Raw genomic sequence first — 16,011 nt, 5'->3', positions numbered from 1 at the left:
GAGAATATGCAGGCTCCGCACAGTGGCCCAAGATGGGAATCGAATCTGGGACCCTTTGCTGTGAAGCCATATTGCCAACCACTATGCTACCGTGCTGCCCATGAAACAAAACATTTGAAGGAGTTATTGAACTTTTCCTACATTATTTGATACAACTTATTATGGAAGAAAATTACATAAATTAGACTAAAATATTCAATATTTCACCAAAAGTACAGCAATGTGTTTAAGCAAGGGGAGGGGATAAATGGTTTGAAACTTGGGTGAAAAACAGACGGAAAGATTAAGAGAGAAAGGAGGGAGGTAGAGATTGTTTTTGAAACCAACACCGAGGTGATAGAGTTAATGTTGAAATTGAAAGGTGAAATGATTTCTGTTGAATGTCTAGTTGGTGCAGGTTAGCTATCACTCAGGGCTCTGTGTGGTCCCTTTAAGAAGACTGGGCGGTTCTGTTAAACAGTAACAGACAGCTATAAAGTGTAGTCCGCTCTCAGCTTTCTGATCAATCACTCTGTTTTTCTCTAACAGCCTCTTCCCGGAGGCAGATGTCCCTCTCACTGAATCCTGAACCTGCGGGAAGCGATGAGGCTGATTTGGAGCCGGACGATGACCTTAGCCGAGTGAAAGCACTCACGGCAAAATTAAAACTCCAAACTCGGAGACCTTCGTTCGCGGAATGGAAGGAAAAGCTGGAGAGTCAGCCCTGGAAAACAGGAGAGACTCAGCCGGGAGCAGAAAGTGACCCAAAGATGAACCTGTCATCGGGACAGCGCGACATCTCTCTCGTGAATATCTGTGGCTTTGCAAACATTGGCGAAGCTTTAGACTGGCTTAGAAAAGAACTAGTAAGTAACGCAATAACTTAGCACTGGTCTGCCTTTGGCAAATATCTTCAAAGCATTCTTCTTTAAAAAATGGTTCTGTGCTTTTCTAAGGTGGAATCTTATAATAGTCTTTATTTGAAGGCGTTCGAGAGTTTTGTTATAAATTTAGGAGCGAAATCTTTTCAGTTATTTTACCCTTTTGCGGCACCTATACATGTTCCAACAGCAGTGTGACTCCCCACCTAGACAAATCCTTATGATTGGTAAATCTTGTTTTTATACGCCTATTCACAGGCTGCACCTACTGTCTAATCTCACTGCCAGTTCCATTGTGCTTTGCAGGATGAGTCAGGAGAAAGTTCCTCACACACACACACACATTGCCACAAGCTCACTGAGGTTTCAAAGTGTTTGAGACCCGCAGTCAGGAATTTTCGCAGTCAACACATTGAATATATATGTGTTTGATGAAGGGTCAGGTAGCTTCCTGAGTCACAATGGGGTTTGAACCCGAGTTATACTGTCACTCCGGGGTTTTTTTTATGACTACGCGGACCCGCTGTGAGTCATTGCACTCGACGCTTGCAAACTGCTTTCACCTCAGCGTCACTTTTTATTATTGTTAATCCTTTATTCCTTCCGGCGATTGTTCAGGGCTGCTTTGCTGCTTATTTTGATTCTTGTTTGAACCCTCGAGTCCTCGCGCTGACCCACTCCAACAGGGACCAGCGGACGGTGAACCTGACCGCAGCTCATTAAAATTTGCAGAGAAGGTGTCGCTGTGAGAGGAGGGGAAGTGATGTTGATGATTGTTTCTTCAGGTTCAGAGGATTTGGGATTGAGTGAAGTCTGGAGTCTCCATCTGAAGGGGGTGGTTTAGCACAGGGTTAAATAGCCCTTTGAAAGCACAGTAAGAAGTCTTACAACACCAGGTTAAAGTCCAACAGGTTTGATTCAAACACGAGCTTTCAGAGCGCAGCTCCTTCCTCAGGTGAATGAAGGAGCTGCGCTCCGAAAGCTCGTGTTTGAATCAAACCTGTTGGACTTTAACCTGGTGTTGTAAGACTTCTTACTGTGCTCACCCCAGTCCAACGCCGGCATCTCCACATCTTTGAAAGCAGACCAAGGCAGGCCAGCAGCACAGTTCAATTCCCGTACCAGCCTCCCCGAACAGGCGCCGGAATGTGGCGACTAGGGGCCTTTGACAGTAATTTCATTTGAAGCCTACTTGTGACAATAAGCGATTTTCATTTTGTTTCATTTCCGTAGTCGCTAAAGCGGTGTTTGGTCTCAGATTAGGGTTGGACAGACTCCTAATCCAATTCTGACTGGTTGCAATCAATCAATTGTAAGGTCCCAGTTGATGTTCTGGGAAGATCCGAGAGTGATACCTTTGCTCAAAGGACTGTAATTTTTACTTTTTAATAAAACACAGAGAAACAGAGTCACGGGACAGCTCATTAATTTTATTGACAAGAAAAACATTTTTTAAATTTGAAAAATTCAATCATGATACACTATTCCTTTACTCCCCCCGAAGCTTAACAAATACATACATATTTAAAGATCAACATAGATTACAAAGTACATCTTAACCTACAATGGTCTTATAAAAAGTCCCTTCTCAGCACACAGATTCACACTCTGCTCTGAACCCAAGTTAGTATCTATCTGTGGTTTTCTCCTCAGAATCCCCCAGATGATTGTCATATGAGAATTTCCAAATTCCACGCCCAAAAACACACTTTAAATTCTTCTCTCATAATCATAGAATCATTGAAATTACAGTGCAGAAGGAGGCCATTCGACCCATCGAGTCTACACCGGCCCCTGAAAGAGTGCCCTGCCGTACCTGGGTGGCACGGTAGCACAGTGGTTAGTACAGTTGCTTCACATCTCCAGGGTCCCAGGTTCGATTCCCGGCTTGGGTCACTGTGCAGAGTCTGCACGTCCTCCCTGTGTCTGCGTGGGGTTCCTCCGGGTGCTCCGGTTTCCTCCCACAGTCAAAAGATGTGCAGGTTAGATGGATTGGCCATGCTAAATTGTCCTTAGTGTCCAAATATGGTTAGATGGGGATACTGGGTTACGGGGATAGGGTGGGGTATGGGCTTAGTAGGGTGCTCTTTCCAGGGGCCGGAGAAGACTTGATCTGCCTCCTTCTGCACTGTAAAGTCTATGATTCTACCTAAGCCCATACCTCCACCACAACCCCACCTAACGTTTGAACACTACAGGGCAATTTTGCATGACCACTCCACCTATCACATGTTTCATCTACCTCTGAAATCTGCCTTCCCCACTTTAAATCTGGTTACTGTAATTGTCTTTTTAACTCAGCACAATTTGTTTACTCTTCCTTAAATTCTTCTGAACAATACCTTGGTCTCTGCTCTCTTAACTTCAGGTGTCTTAAACATTCTTTCTGTCCCAATTCCCTGCTTATCTGGACAGTAACTTGTTCTTCAGGAAGCCTGTCTCTTTGCAGGTCCCATTCTGTCCAGTCTTTCTTCTGGCAGAGTTGAAAGATGTTCCCTCCCCAGGATCCTGTCCCCAACTTCCCACAAATCCAGCTAAAACTAAACCTTAAAAATGTTTTCCTTACAAAGACCTCCAGTTTCTAAACAACAGCCAGTAGCCCTCTCTAAGCACAGTGAAATCACAGTTGGAATTTAACCAACCCCTCTCATAATATGCACTCATGTTCATAATGAGATATAGACAGGCAGTGATGGACACACACAGGAACCAGTAACCACACAGAATACAGAACAACCAATCACCAGGCAGGACACTACAGGGTACATTACCAGTATAAAACACACGAGGTAGGAAGGCTCGACCTCTTTGTACTGGTGATAGCTGTAGTAACAGTCAGGGTGCAATGTACAATCAGCACCTACAACACATGGCACAGAGCAAGTCTGGGCAAGCCAGACCAAGGTTAGCAAGCTTAGATTAATAGAGTGCCGACCCACAGCGAACTGTGTACATTACTCGGCAAGTTCAATAAAGCAGTGTTGAACCATCTACATCGTTGGAAGCCTGTTTTCAAGTGATACTGCTTCGAGTTGCAGTTCATGTTGATCCAACATATATAACACATCAACTCCCACACATACAAACACCATTGTCTAGCATTAATCTAACTAGGTTTTACCCTTCCAGGCACAGAAACATTAAATTAAATGCACTTAAAACTTTTTCTTATTTCTAATGTTTGCCAATACAAATATAAATCCTTTAAAACAACTAACACAATTTAACATCTCAGGGGGTAAAATATCAATTACCACTGAATCCTATCTCTCGTCTTCCAATACAAGAAAGCATTGAGATACAATTTAACTTTGGTGTTTTGTAGACATGTAGCAGATCAGCTGCTAGTTATACAGTTTCTTGACTCCGACTCCAATATCCTTAAGAGAAGGTGAAATGAATTTGAATATTAGGGTATTTAATGGGCACTTTACATCAGGCTGGGTATTAGAGCATGTAACAGGAGGCAAACTGGCAATCTTCTTTTACTCAGCTTGATGTTTGTGACCTTTTCCACCCAGCTCAAGTCTGCACTCGTTTCCTTCTCTCAGATCAAGCTCTTTCCATTTCCTGTTCTCATCAGTCAGCTGTTCCTCAAACGTCACCATATTAACAAAATCAGAAAGCACTGGACAATCGCAACAGGTCTGACAGCATCTGTGGAGAGGAAACAAAGCTAACATTTCGAGTCTGTCCCAGCTTTGACAAAGAGTCATCCAGACTCGAAACATTAGCTGCCTTCTCACTCCTCAGATGCTGTCAGACCTGCTGAGAGTGTCCAGTATTTTCTGTTTTAGTTCAGATTCTGGCATCTGCAGTAATTTGCTTTCATCACCATGTTAACACTTTTCTTCTCCCTATTTACACTCTTCTTCCCCACCCACCCCAAAACACAACTCTCAGTTTCTATTCTGCTGCTTTTCGCTCTCCATTCATCCCTTCTCCATCCTGCTCCCCTTATACTGCCCACTTTCCCGCAAGTATGGGGATGGCTTAACCTGCCCCCACCCTCCAGGGACCCCCCTGTAATACGGAGGCCCCCCACAGGGGCCCCCTGACTAAAGGAACGGCCCCTCCCCCCCCAGAGACCCCTTGACTAAAGGGACCCTCACAGGGATGCCTTGACTAAAGGGACCCCCCCACTGACCCCAACCCCCCCCAGAAAGAAGACTCCTGCCTGGAAGCTAGAGGGCAGTCCAGCCAACAGCAGTGAAAAGAATTACAGATGTAACACTTGCCTTGAAGCTCCGCATTTCATTCCTGGAAGGAGAGCAGCTGTAACCTGTGACTAGACCCCAAAGATCCATTATGTGCAAGCCATTCATAATTTCTTAGTAGTCGGCTGTGATTGGCAGCTTCCATAGGGATAACTGCAATAGGGAGACTCCCTCAGGGACAACTGCAATAGGCAGACCACGCAGAGACCCCCACAGAGACACCTTAACTAAAGCAACATCCCACAGCTTCCATTGACCACCTGCAACATTGATTCACTGATCTCCCTTAGTGGATCAGTGACTAAATGGTGAAACGCCAACGTTTACAATATTCACTACATCAAAAAGAGGTAAGTGCATTCCAATCACTCAAGCGGGTCCCTTTAGTTAAGGGGTCTCTGTGGAGTCCTTTTAGCTAGAGGTCTCTACGGAGGCAGTTACTTTAGTCAGGGGGTCACTGTGGGGTGTTCCTTTAGTTAAGGTGTCTCTGTGGGGGGTCTCTGCACCGTCTGCCTATTTCAGTTGTCCCTGACGGGGTCTCCCTACTGCAGTTATCCATAGGGGCTGGTTTAGCTCACTCGGCTGAGGGGCTGGTTTAGCTCACTCGGCTAAATCGCTGGCTTTTAAAGCAGACCAAGCAGGCCAGCAGCACGGTTCGATTCCCGTACCAGCCCGCTGGAATGTGGCGACTAGGGGCTTTTCACAGTAACTTCATTGAAGCCTACTCGTGACAATAAGCGATTTTCATTTTCATTTAATTTTCCTTATTACAGGGGTCCCTTGCAGGTGTCCTTTGCAGGTGTCCTGTGCAGCAGAGTCTCCCTATTATATGGGTTCCTGGGGGAATCACCCTATTGCAGCTGTCCCGAGGGACTCTCCGTATTACAGGGGTCCCTGGGCGAGGGGGGGGGGGGGCTGGTAGAGGAGTGGTGGGCAGGCTGTGCATCATATGGGGGTAGACCTCAGATGGGTTTTGGGGGCAACTCCCTTAAGGCCATACTGGTAGTGACCACAAGTGATCTGCGCCCACGTGATTCCTGGCCCTAGGGACCAGAGAGTCACAGAGGGCCAGAGCATAGGGAGCTGACCGCTAAATATATTCAAGAGTGTCTTTAAGTCCTATTTGCATTCATTTGCAGTCGTGGACCTCGTTCACGCCATCAGCGGGAGGTCAGAGCATCACGATCAGGTCGGCACCCAGTGTCGATCCCGATTTTCCCTGGATCCCCGATTCTCTGTCCATCGGGAAACGCGATCCGGGTGAACCGGGATGGAGAATCACGCCCAATGTTTATTTTCACAAGGTTGAGAGGTTTCAATTGCTTGTAGTTTCTGCTATTGGATGATTGACACTTTTATTGAGTTAATGTAAAAGGATGTGTTTTTAAGAAAGTGAAAAGTTATCACTTAATTTGTTGAAAGTTGTTTTTGGACACATCCTCCTGTCACCACAGGGTTCATTGCTTTAATATAATGCTTAGTGTGTAAATGGATACGGAAGTGCTATAGCTTGGCCTGAGTACACAAGGGGCACATAGCAGATCCAGGCAACATTTCGAGTCAGATGAGGTTCATGTAAGATTTGCAAAACTATCAATAATTACTATTGTTAGTTATTACTGTTTTTAATATTGTTTTTATTATTACCAGTTGTACATTCACATGTATATCTTATGCACTCTAAAAATAATTTAGAGTACCAATTCATTTTTTTCAATTAAGGTGCAATTTAGCGTGGCCAATCCACCTAGCCTGCACATCTTTGGGTTGTGGGGGTGAAACCCATGCAAGCATGGGGAGAATGTGCAAACTCCACACAGACAGTGACCCAGGGCCGGGATCGAACCTGAGACCTCAGTGCAATGAGGCAGCAGTGCTAACCACTGCACCACAGTGCTGCCCTATATTAAATAGATTTTGACGGGATTTTCCGCCAGCGGGATTCTCCGTTCCACCGGCAGCGCATTGACGTCCCACGGGGTTTCCAGCTGGAGCAGCAGAGACCACTCCGGCGCTGACCTAGCCCCCTATGAAGAGGTGAATACCTGATAATTGAGGACCGTCGCTGCCAGAGTGGATCGTGCCGCTTTTCACGCCAGAGTCAGAACCTGGGCGCGGGATTGGAGAATCCCGGCCCCAATGTTGGCTGAAAGGTACAATAGGAATTGCAAGTCTTATTTTATTATCAGCTTGCTTTTGTTTAGTCAACTTTCTGCTGACACATTTCTGATAATTATTAATAATCATGTGGAATTACCCAAGAAAAATCAGCATTATTTTATTAACGACAATGATTTGTTTTTCATGGTCAGAAAAGCAGCAACAGTATGGGGAATGGAAAGAAACATTGAATCTTAGGAAAATAATTCTGCATTAAACCAGAAACAGGGTTCAGCTATGATCGCTCCGTTTCTCCTGGTTCCAGATATATAATGATCTTAAATTTATTTACACTCCAGTTATTAAATTAGAACAAATATTCACAGCCAATGCAATAAAAAGCTGCACTTTTAACAGTTCAAATAGATGGGACATATAGACAGTTCATATCTGCACCAGGTCGATGCAAAGTGCTGTTTAAAGTTAAGGAGCAAGATTCTCTGGTCCGTCAGCCATGTTTTCCTGGATGGCGCACGCTCGCCTGTAGTAGAATTCTCCGTTACCACCACCTACCAATGGGATTTCCCATTGTGGTCTTCCCATATAATATTGATTTCCAAATATCTGGAACCAGGAGAAACTGAGCAATCATAGCTGAACCCTGTTTCTGGCAAGGTTCAGCCAACATTGGGGCCAGGATTCTCCAATCCCGCGCCCAAGTTCTGATGCCGGCGTGAAAAGCAGCGCGAACCACTCTGGCATCAACGGTCCTCGATTATCAGATATTCACCCCTTTATAGGGGGCTAGGTCAGTGCTTGAGTGGTCTCTGCTGCTCCAGCCGGCGCAGCACAGCCGGCGCGAGCCAGCACAAGCACGCCATGGCCGGCGCGGGTTCGCGCATGCGTGTGGGTTCCCGTCTCCGCGCTGGCCCCAGGGCAATATGGCGGAGCCTTACAGGGATCCGGCATGGAGAAACATAGGCCCCACGGAACCAGCCCACCCGCCGATCGGTAGGCCCCAATCGCGGGCCAAGCCACCACCGAGAACCCACCCAGGATTGGATCCCCCCCGCACCCCCCTCCAGGACAGCCCCTGCAGACAGAACACCCACGCCCCGCTGGGTGGGACCAGAGTAACCCACACTGGCGGGACTCGGCCGCACTCGGCGGGCACCCGGCCCGTCGAGGCCTGGAGAATCGCCGGGGGGGGGGCACTTTCAACGGCCCCCGACCAGCGTGGCGGCGATCCCGTGGGCACCTGAGAATCGGCGCCGGAAAATCGGCAAGTTGGGGCGGCGTGCCGTGATTCTCGCGCCCCCCTGGGGATTCCTTTATCTCTTGGAATTTTGAAGTGTCAATGTTGTGATGGCGGAAACAGTGGTCACATTCACAAAGCAAGGTGCCACAGAAAGCAACAGGTTAATGACCAGATAACTTATTTCAGCGACATTTGTTAAGGGATAAATATATCAACCCCAGGATACCAAAGATAACTTCCTACTCCACCTGTCAGGGCAGCAGAGCCTCAGTTTTATGTCTCATACGAAAAACAACACCTCCAACAGTGCAGCACTCCCTCAATATAGGACTAGAGTGTTAGTCTTGATGTTGTTCTCGAGTTTCTGGAATGGAACATGAGCCCACAACCTCTGACTCAGAGGCAAAAGAGCTACCAATGCTGATAGAATGGTTAAAAGATGTCTTCTGGGCTGCAGGTTTATAAGCAAGATGTCCCCAGGGATCATTGATCTACTCAATACATTAAAATATGATGTGGGTTACAATCTCAAAACTTGAAGATATAGAAAGAGGAAGCACGGTTAAGTATCCTGAGAACTAAAATGGTTTGTGGTGGACATTGCTTGGCAGATGGGGGTCGACTGATGCTGAATAAAGTTTATTGCGGAGACATTTAAGGTGATATATTTTCAGAGGAACAATATGAAGGGGAAATTAACTCCAAGTGGTAACACTTTAAAATTAATAGAATCGCAGAATGACTCAGAGGTTTATGCACACAATAACATGAGGAAGGGGAGAAGGCTATTCTCCCCCTCAACTCCATTTTCCTACCTTTTGTCGTATATTCTTTGACACCTTAATGTAACAAAAGTCATGTCTCGAAAAGTGCAATTATCCTAGCATTCCATAGCCTTTTGGAATAAAATTCCTAATTTCTGTTACCTTTTTGTGAAGAAATGCTTCTTGATTTCACTCCAGTTTATCTAAGAAACATCCCGTGTCCCCCTCTTTACCCCCCCCCCCCCCCCCCCCCCCACCCCCAACCCCGGGTTTGCCCTGTACATCTCCTTATAGTAATCCCTAAGCCCGTCATTTATCTTCCCCGGCTCTGACACCACATCCCCTCCCCCAGTCCGTATCTTCAATATTTCGCTGGATACGGCCTGCCTTCGTAGTATGGGCGGCACAGTTAGCACAGTGGTCAGCACTGTTGCTTCATAACACCAGGGTCCCGGGTTCGATTCCCACTTGGGTCACTGTCTGTGCGGAGTCTGCACGTTCACCCCGTGTCTGCGTAAGTTTCCTCCGGGTCCTCCGGTTTCCTCCCACAGACCAAAGACGTGCAGGTTAGATGGATTGGCCATGCAAAATTGCCCTTTGTGTCCAAAAAGGTTAGGAGGGGTTATTGGAATACAGGGATAGGGTGGAAGTGAGGGCTTAAGTTGGTCAGTGCAGACTCGATGGGCCAAATGGCCTCCTTCTGCAGTGTATGTTCTATGATCTATGGTCTGTGTGGAGTCTGCACGTTCTCCACATGTCTGCGTGGGTTTCCTCTGGTTGCTCTAGTTTCCTCCCACAAGTCCCGACAGATGTGCATGTTAGGTAATTGGACATTCTGAATTCTCCATCTGTGTACTCGAACAGGTGTCGGAGTGGGACGACTGCGGAATTTTCACAGTAGCTTCATTGCAGTGTTAATGTACAAAGAAGAAAGAAAAGTACAGCACAGGAACAGGCCTTTTGGCCCTCCAAGCCTGCACCGACCATGCTGCCCGTCTAAACTAAAACCTTCTACACTTCCTGGGTCCATATCCCTCTATTCCCATCCTATTCATGTATTTGTCAAGATGCCCCGTAAATGTCACTGTCGTCCCTGCTTCCACCACCTCCTCCGGCAGCGAGTTCAATGCACCCACTACCCTCTGTGTAAAAAAACTTGCCTCGTACATCTCCTCTAAACCTTGCCCCTCGCACCTTAAACCTCTGCCCCTAGTAATTGACCCCTCTAACCTGGAAAAAAGCCTCTGACCTCACTCCTCCCTACCTTTGACTTGTAACCTGTCACCATTGGAGGCTATGCCTTCAGCTGGCTTGGCCTCTCCTCATCTCCCACCCACTTTAAGACACTCTTTAAAACCAACCCCTTTCACCCAGCTTTGGTGACCCTGTCCTGTCCTAATGTCTCCTTATTTTGCCTATGACAAAAAGTTGTCTAGTTATCAGAACATAAGACCTAGGTCATCTGGCCTCTCGTGCTTGCTCTGCCATTCAATGAGATCATGGCTGATCTTTTGTGCACTCAGCTCCACATTCTCGCCCGGACACCATAACCCTTTATTCTTCAAAAAACTATCTATCTTTATCTTGAAAACATTTAATGAAGGAGTCTCAACTGCTTCACTGGGCATGGAATTCCATAGATTCACAACCCTTTGGGTGAAGAAGTTCCTCCAAAGCTCAGTCCTAAATCTACTTCCCCTTAATTTGAGGCAATGCCCCCAAGTTTTGCTTTCACCCGCCAGTGCTCTTGTAACTCTCTTCAAGGCCAAGATAGCCAGGTTTCTTTTTTTATTTTTATCAAAAATTTTATTGAGGTATTTGTGATTTTGTAACAATAACAGAAGAAACAGTGTACATGCAAATATAAACATTGTGCAAAGGCCGTCTTCCTGCCTCACAGGTCCCACCTTTCTTGCACACTAATCTAAGCTAAGCCCCCCACCCCCCTCCCTCCCCCTTCTCTGCTGATGGTTAATTTTCTTTAAAGATGTCGACGAATGGCTGCCACCTCCGGATGAATCCTAACATTGACCCTTTCAGGGCGAACTTGATTTTCTCCAGACAGAGAAAGCTAGCCATGTCAGTTAGCCAGGTCTCCGGCTTCGGGGGCTTTGAGTCCCTCCAAGCTAATAATATCCGTCTCCGGGCTACCAGGGAGGCAAAGGCCAGAACGTCTGCCTCTTTCTCCTCCTGGATTCCCGGATCTACCGACACTCTGAAAATCGTCACCTCTGGACTCGGTTCCACCTTTGTTTTTAACACCTTGGACATGACATCCGCAAACCCCTGCCAGAATCCCCTAGGCTTCGGGCATGCCCAGAACATATGAACATGGTTCGCTGGTCCTCCCGCACATCTTGCACACCTGTCATCTACCCCAAAGAACCTGCTCACCCAGGCCACTGTCATGTGAGCCCGGTGAATGGCCTTAAATTGTATCAGGCTGAGCCTGGCGCATGATGTGGATGCGTTGACTGTACTCAACGCATCCGCTCAGAGACCATCCTCTATCTCGCCTCCTAACCCTTCTTCCCATTTGCGTTTCAGCTCCTCAGTCTGCGTTTCCTCTGACCCCATGAGTTCTTTATAGATGTCCGAAACCCTCCCCTCTCCCACCCATACTCTGGAAACTACCCAGTCCTGTATCCCCTTGATGGTGGGAGCGGGAAGGTTGAGACCTGCCTGCGTAGGAAGTCCCACGCCTGTAGGTACCTAAACTCATCCCCTCCCGTCAATTCAAGATAGCCAGGTTTCTGAATAGGCGAGTCATGGATGACGGGGAACAGGCAGGAAAGTGGAGTTAAGGCCAGGATCAGATCAGCCATGATGCTGTTGTTGATGGAGCAGGGTCGAGAGGATGAATGGCCTACTCCTGCCCCTATTTGCGATGTTCCTATGAAGCGCATTGGGACATTTCTTTTTTTTAATTTCAAGTATCCAATTAATTTATTTTCCAAATTAAGGGGCAATTTAGCGTGGCCACTCCACCTACCTGCACATCTTTTGGCTGTGGGGGTGAGCCTTTATGTTAAGGGCACTATATAAATGTAAGTTGGCATTATTGTTGTTCCCCAAATGTTTTCTTTAAGCAGATTTGTTGCCCTAGCAGAAATACTATTTGTTGTAGGAACTCTAATGGCTTTTTGAAGGAAAGTGGATAAATATTAAAAACATCAACATTTGAAAGGATTTGGGGAAAGAGCAGGAGTGTGCGACTAAATAATCAGCACTTTCAGAGAGACAGCGCAGGTGTAATTGAACCAAACAATCTTCCATGTTTAAAATCCAGTGATTCTAATTGCAGATCACAGGTCTGGTGATCTGTACTTTTGATTTCCAAAACAATAAATCAAATTTTGCTTGACTGAAGTTGTAATACTGACAAATTAAGCAGTTCGTGCATACATCTTCCAAATTAAATAATCTTAGAACATAGAACATAGAACAGTACAGCACAGAACAGGCCTTTCGGCCCTCAATGTTGTGCCGAGCCATGATCACCCTACTCAAACCCACGTATCCACCCTATACCCGTAACCCAACAACCTCCCCCCTTAACCTTACTTTTATTAGGACACTACGGGCAATTTAGCATGGCCAATCCACCTAACCCGCACATCTTTGGACTGTGGGAGGAAACCGGAGCACCCGGAGGAAACCCACGCACACAGGGGGAGGACGTGCAGACTCCACACAGACAGTGACCCAGCCGGGAATCGAACCTGGGACCCTGGAGCTGTGAAGCATTTATGCTAACCACCATGCTACCCTGCTGCCCCCAATCTTAACCTGTTATTTGGTCAGTTTAACTTTGTCTCAAAGATAGGCACATTTATTTTTGGTAATTATTGATCGATCTACTTTTTTCTTCCAGAGAGAGATGCAGTCGTTAGATCACCAGCTGGCCCGAAAGCTCATTTGCCTGAGGAGAGAGATTCACAGGTTAAAGGTGGAGCAGATGTGCCATCAGCACAAGGAGATGTTGGATGATGTGACATACGGACTGGAGGAATGTGAAGAGGAGTCAGATTTACTCCTGGATATTCCCCTGAAGGCTGTTTTCAGTCTTTCCACACCACTCAAACACATAGGAGTGACTAAAATGAACATTAATTCCAGAAGGTTCTCCCTCTCCTGATCTAACACAGTACCAATTCATCTTTCGGCGAATAATTAAACAAAATTTGATCTCACTGTGAGGGGACTGTGCGTCACAACATCGCCTCTTAATCATTGCTGTAGTCAGCTTGCAGCTCAGCTCAGAAAAGTCCCAGTACGTGAATTTGGATAGTCCCATGGGTCACATGCAGTGTGGTTGTTTGATGCAACCTCAGAAGAGATATGTTATCAGGGTAATGTTGATGGAGTTTTCCATTGTATTTGTTATGCCTCACTGGGGAACATTTGATGTCATTAGTAATGTGGGTGGTGGTGGGGCGTAATTCAATTTCTATGGGCCATCATCATCATCATCAATGCATATACAAAACAATCACCTAAATCTTGCAGAATATTCAGTACATAGGCAATGATCCTAAACCACCCACTGTCATTAGCAGAGATAATTACATTTTTCTTCATTTCCCTCCCACTTTTGGTTAGAAATAAGGTTATGTAAGGTCAAGTACTAATAAATATAGTTGGGCACTGCACTGCCATTGGCGAACTGACTTTAGTGTACTTAGTAAACTTCAAAAAAATTCCTCAAAGCTAATGAAATTATTTCAAAAAATGTTTTGCAAGTTTTCATTCTGCATCAGATAGAAACCCAGATAGGTGAGCTGAACCATTAACAGCAAAACTGGAGTTCCCACCTCAGGAAAGTTGTTGCTAGAGCGAAGGGATGGTATAATAACGTTGCCTGCAAGAACTAAAAGTGAAATTTGGCCTTCTTTTTGAGAGGCAGCATTTCTGTTTAGTAATTGACTGTGGCCACCGAATAGCTGGGGGGGAAACTGAGGCCTTTTAAACATTTAAATATCACTGGTTTCAGAGCAAGGCTGTGTGCTCGGATCCGTATAATCCATGTATTTAATGTTGCTCAGTGAATATTGTAAATTAAGAAATTATGTTTTATTTTCCTCATTTACATGGAGTCATAATACACCCATCACATATAGGTAAGCACATTACGAGCCTATTCACAAAACCTATAGAATGTTTGATCAGGCAACAAAAGCACATCCGATTCTAGTCCAAATTCCATTTCCACTCCCACCCTACAAGATAATTGTGCCTGAATTGACGAATTTTGGTTCTGGCTTACCTTTTATTGATTTTACAATTTTGAAACAATCTTTTCCAAAAACAATCTTTCCACTTTATTTGACTGTATTTGTGTTGGCAATGTTTGTAGAAACATAAGATTTACAGTGCAGAAGGAGGCCATTCGGCCCATCGAGTCTGCACCGGCGCTTGGAAAGAGCACCTTACCCAAACCCACACCTCCACCCTATCCCTTAACTCAGTAATCCCACTGTTCTCCACTTATTCAATAGTGATTATTAGTTTAAGGAAACATTCTTTCATCGCGGGAATCTACAAACAGGCCTCTTCTGTTATCTTCATTTACATTTCTTATAACCTTTCCCTTCCTACAGCTCTCTGCCTCTTCATTTCTTTTATTCTGCTTTAAGACCCACTTAAACAGCATGCTCTTTGACCAAGTTTAACCAAACAACTTCTCCTAAACGCCTTCTTTCATTCAATACGTTTTTTTCTAATCACCCTTATATTAACGGTGCAAATTGTTGATATTTATCCGGCTCACCGGCTATTCGTCCAGGATTTCCTTGCTTCTTCCGCCAATGTCACACCAAATCAGCAGGAAAAACCTCAACGTAAATTCACCATTTGATGTCTGTATTTTGTGTATCGTCCTAGATTAATTGTGACCACAACATTTTGTAATGTTGTTTCTTGTAATTCCTTCATTTTAAAAATAATAAAATTTTATTCACACAATTCATTCCAAGTTCTACCAAATAAATTCCTAAATATATATAGCTATCACCAATGTACAATTTTATGTATGTTATCTACTATTGAGCTGCAGCCATTGGAATTACATTATCATTTATTGGTGGAGTTTCACTGCAAATTCCTGGAATCAAGGACAGTAAATCTCCCAGATGAGAGTATGTCCAATGATGACCTGGGACAGAAATGTGTAGAGGCAATGCACACCTCACCAGGAACTTCAATTGAAATTGGGCCTCAGTGTTCATTAACAATTTACTTGTGAGGTGTCACTACCTGTCACACCTTCACAGGGAGATCACACAGTGCCGGTGCTAAGTGCTGTGGTCTGCTTGCTTAGCTGGCAGCAGGCTGAAAGAATGTGCGTTGACAATTGGCAGGTTGCGGGGGTTTGGAACACATGATTATGAGGTGAGAATGACTGCCCTTGATTTCAAGGCAACATTTGATTGAGTGCGGCATCAACAAGCCCTAGCAAAATTGAAGTCAATAGGAATCTGGGGAAAACTCTCCAATGATTAGAGCCATACCTAGGACAAAGGAAACACAAAGGTTGTTTGTTGGAGACCCTGTACACACACGACTGCATGGCAAAACTTGGTTCCAACGCCATCTACAAGTTTGCTGACGATACGACCATAGTGGACTGGATCTCGAATAACGACGAGTCCGAATAAAGGAGGGAGATAGAGAACCTAGTGGAGTGGTGCAGCGACAACAATCTCTCCCTTAATGCCAGCAAAACTAAAAAGCTGGTCATCGACGTCAGGAAGCAAAGTACTGTACACACCCCTGTCAGCATCAACGGAGCCGAGGTAGAGACGGTGAGCAGT

General features: G+C 45.5%; 1 protein-coding gene across 1 annotated transcript; it reads left to right on the top strand.

The window, feature by feature from the left end:
• Nucleotides 1-468: 468 nt before the first annotated feature.
• fam167b (family with sequence similarity 167 member B) lies at nt 469-15,167 on the top strand. Its single transcript, XM_038794722.1, has 2 exons — nt 469-845; nt 13,074-15,167. Exons 1-2 carry the CDS (start codon nt 546-548, stop codon nt 13,335-13,337), a joined length of 564 nt encoding a protein of 187 aa, XP_038650650.1. The 5' UTR covers nt 469-545; the 3' UTR covers nt 13,338-15,167.
• The last annotated feature ends 844 nt before the right edge of the window (nt 15,168-16,011 follow it).

The sequence above is a fragment of the Scyliorhinus canicula genome, chromosome 1, assembly GCF_902713615.1.
Source record: "Scyliorhinus canicula chromosome 1, sScyCan1.1, whole genome shotgun sequence".
NCBI lineage: Eukaryota > Metazoa > Chordata > Chondrichthyes > Carcharhiniformes > Scyliorhinidae > Scyliorhinus > Scyliorhinus canicula.
The sequence above is the reverse complement of the archived record's forward strand: the minus strand, read 5'-3'. Positions and strand labels throughout refer to the sequence as shown.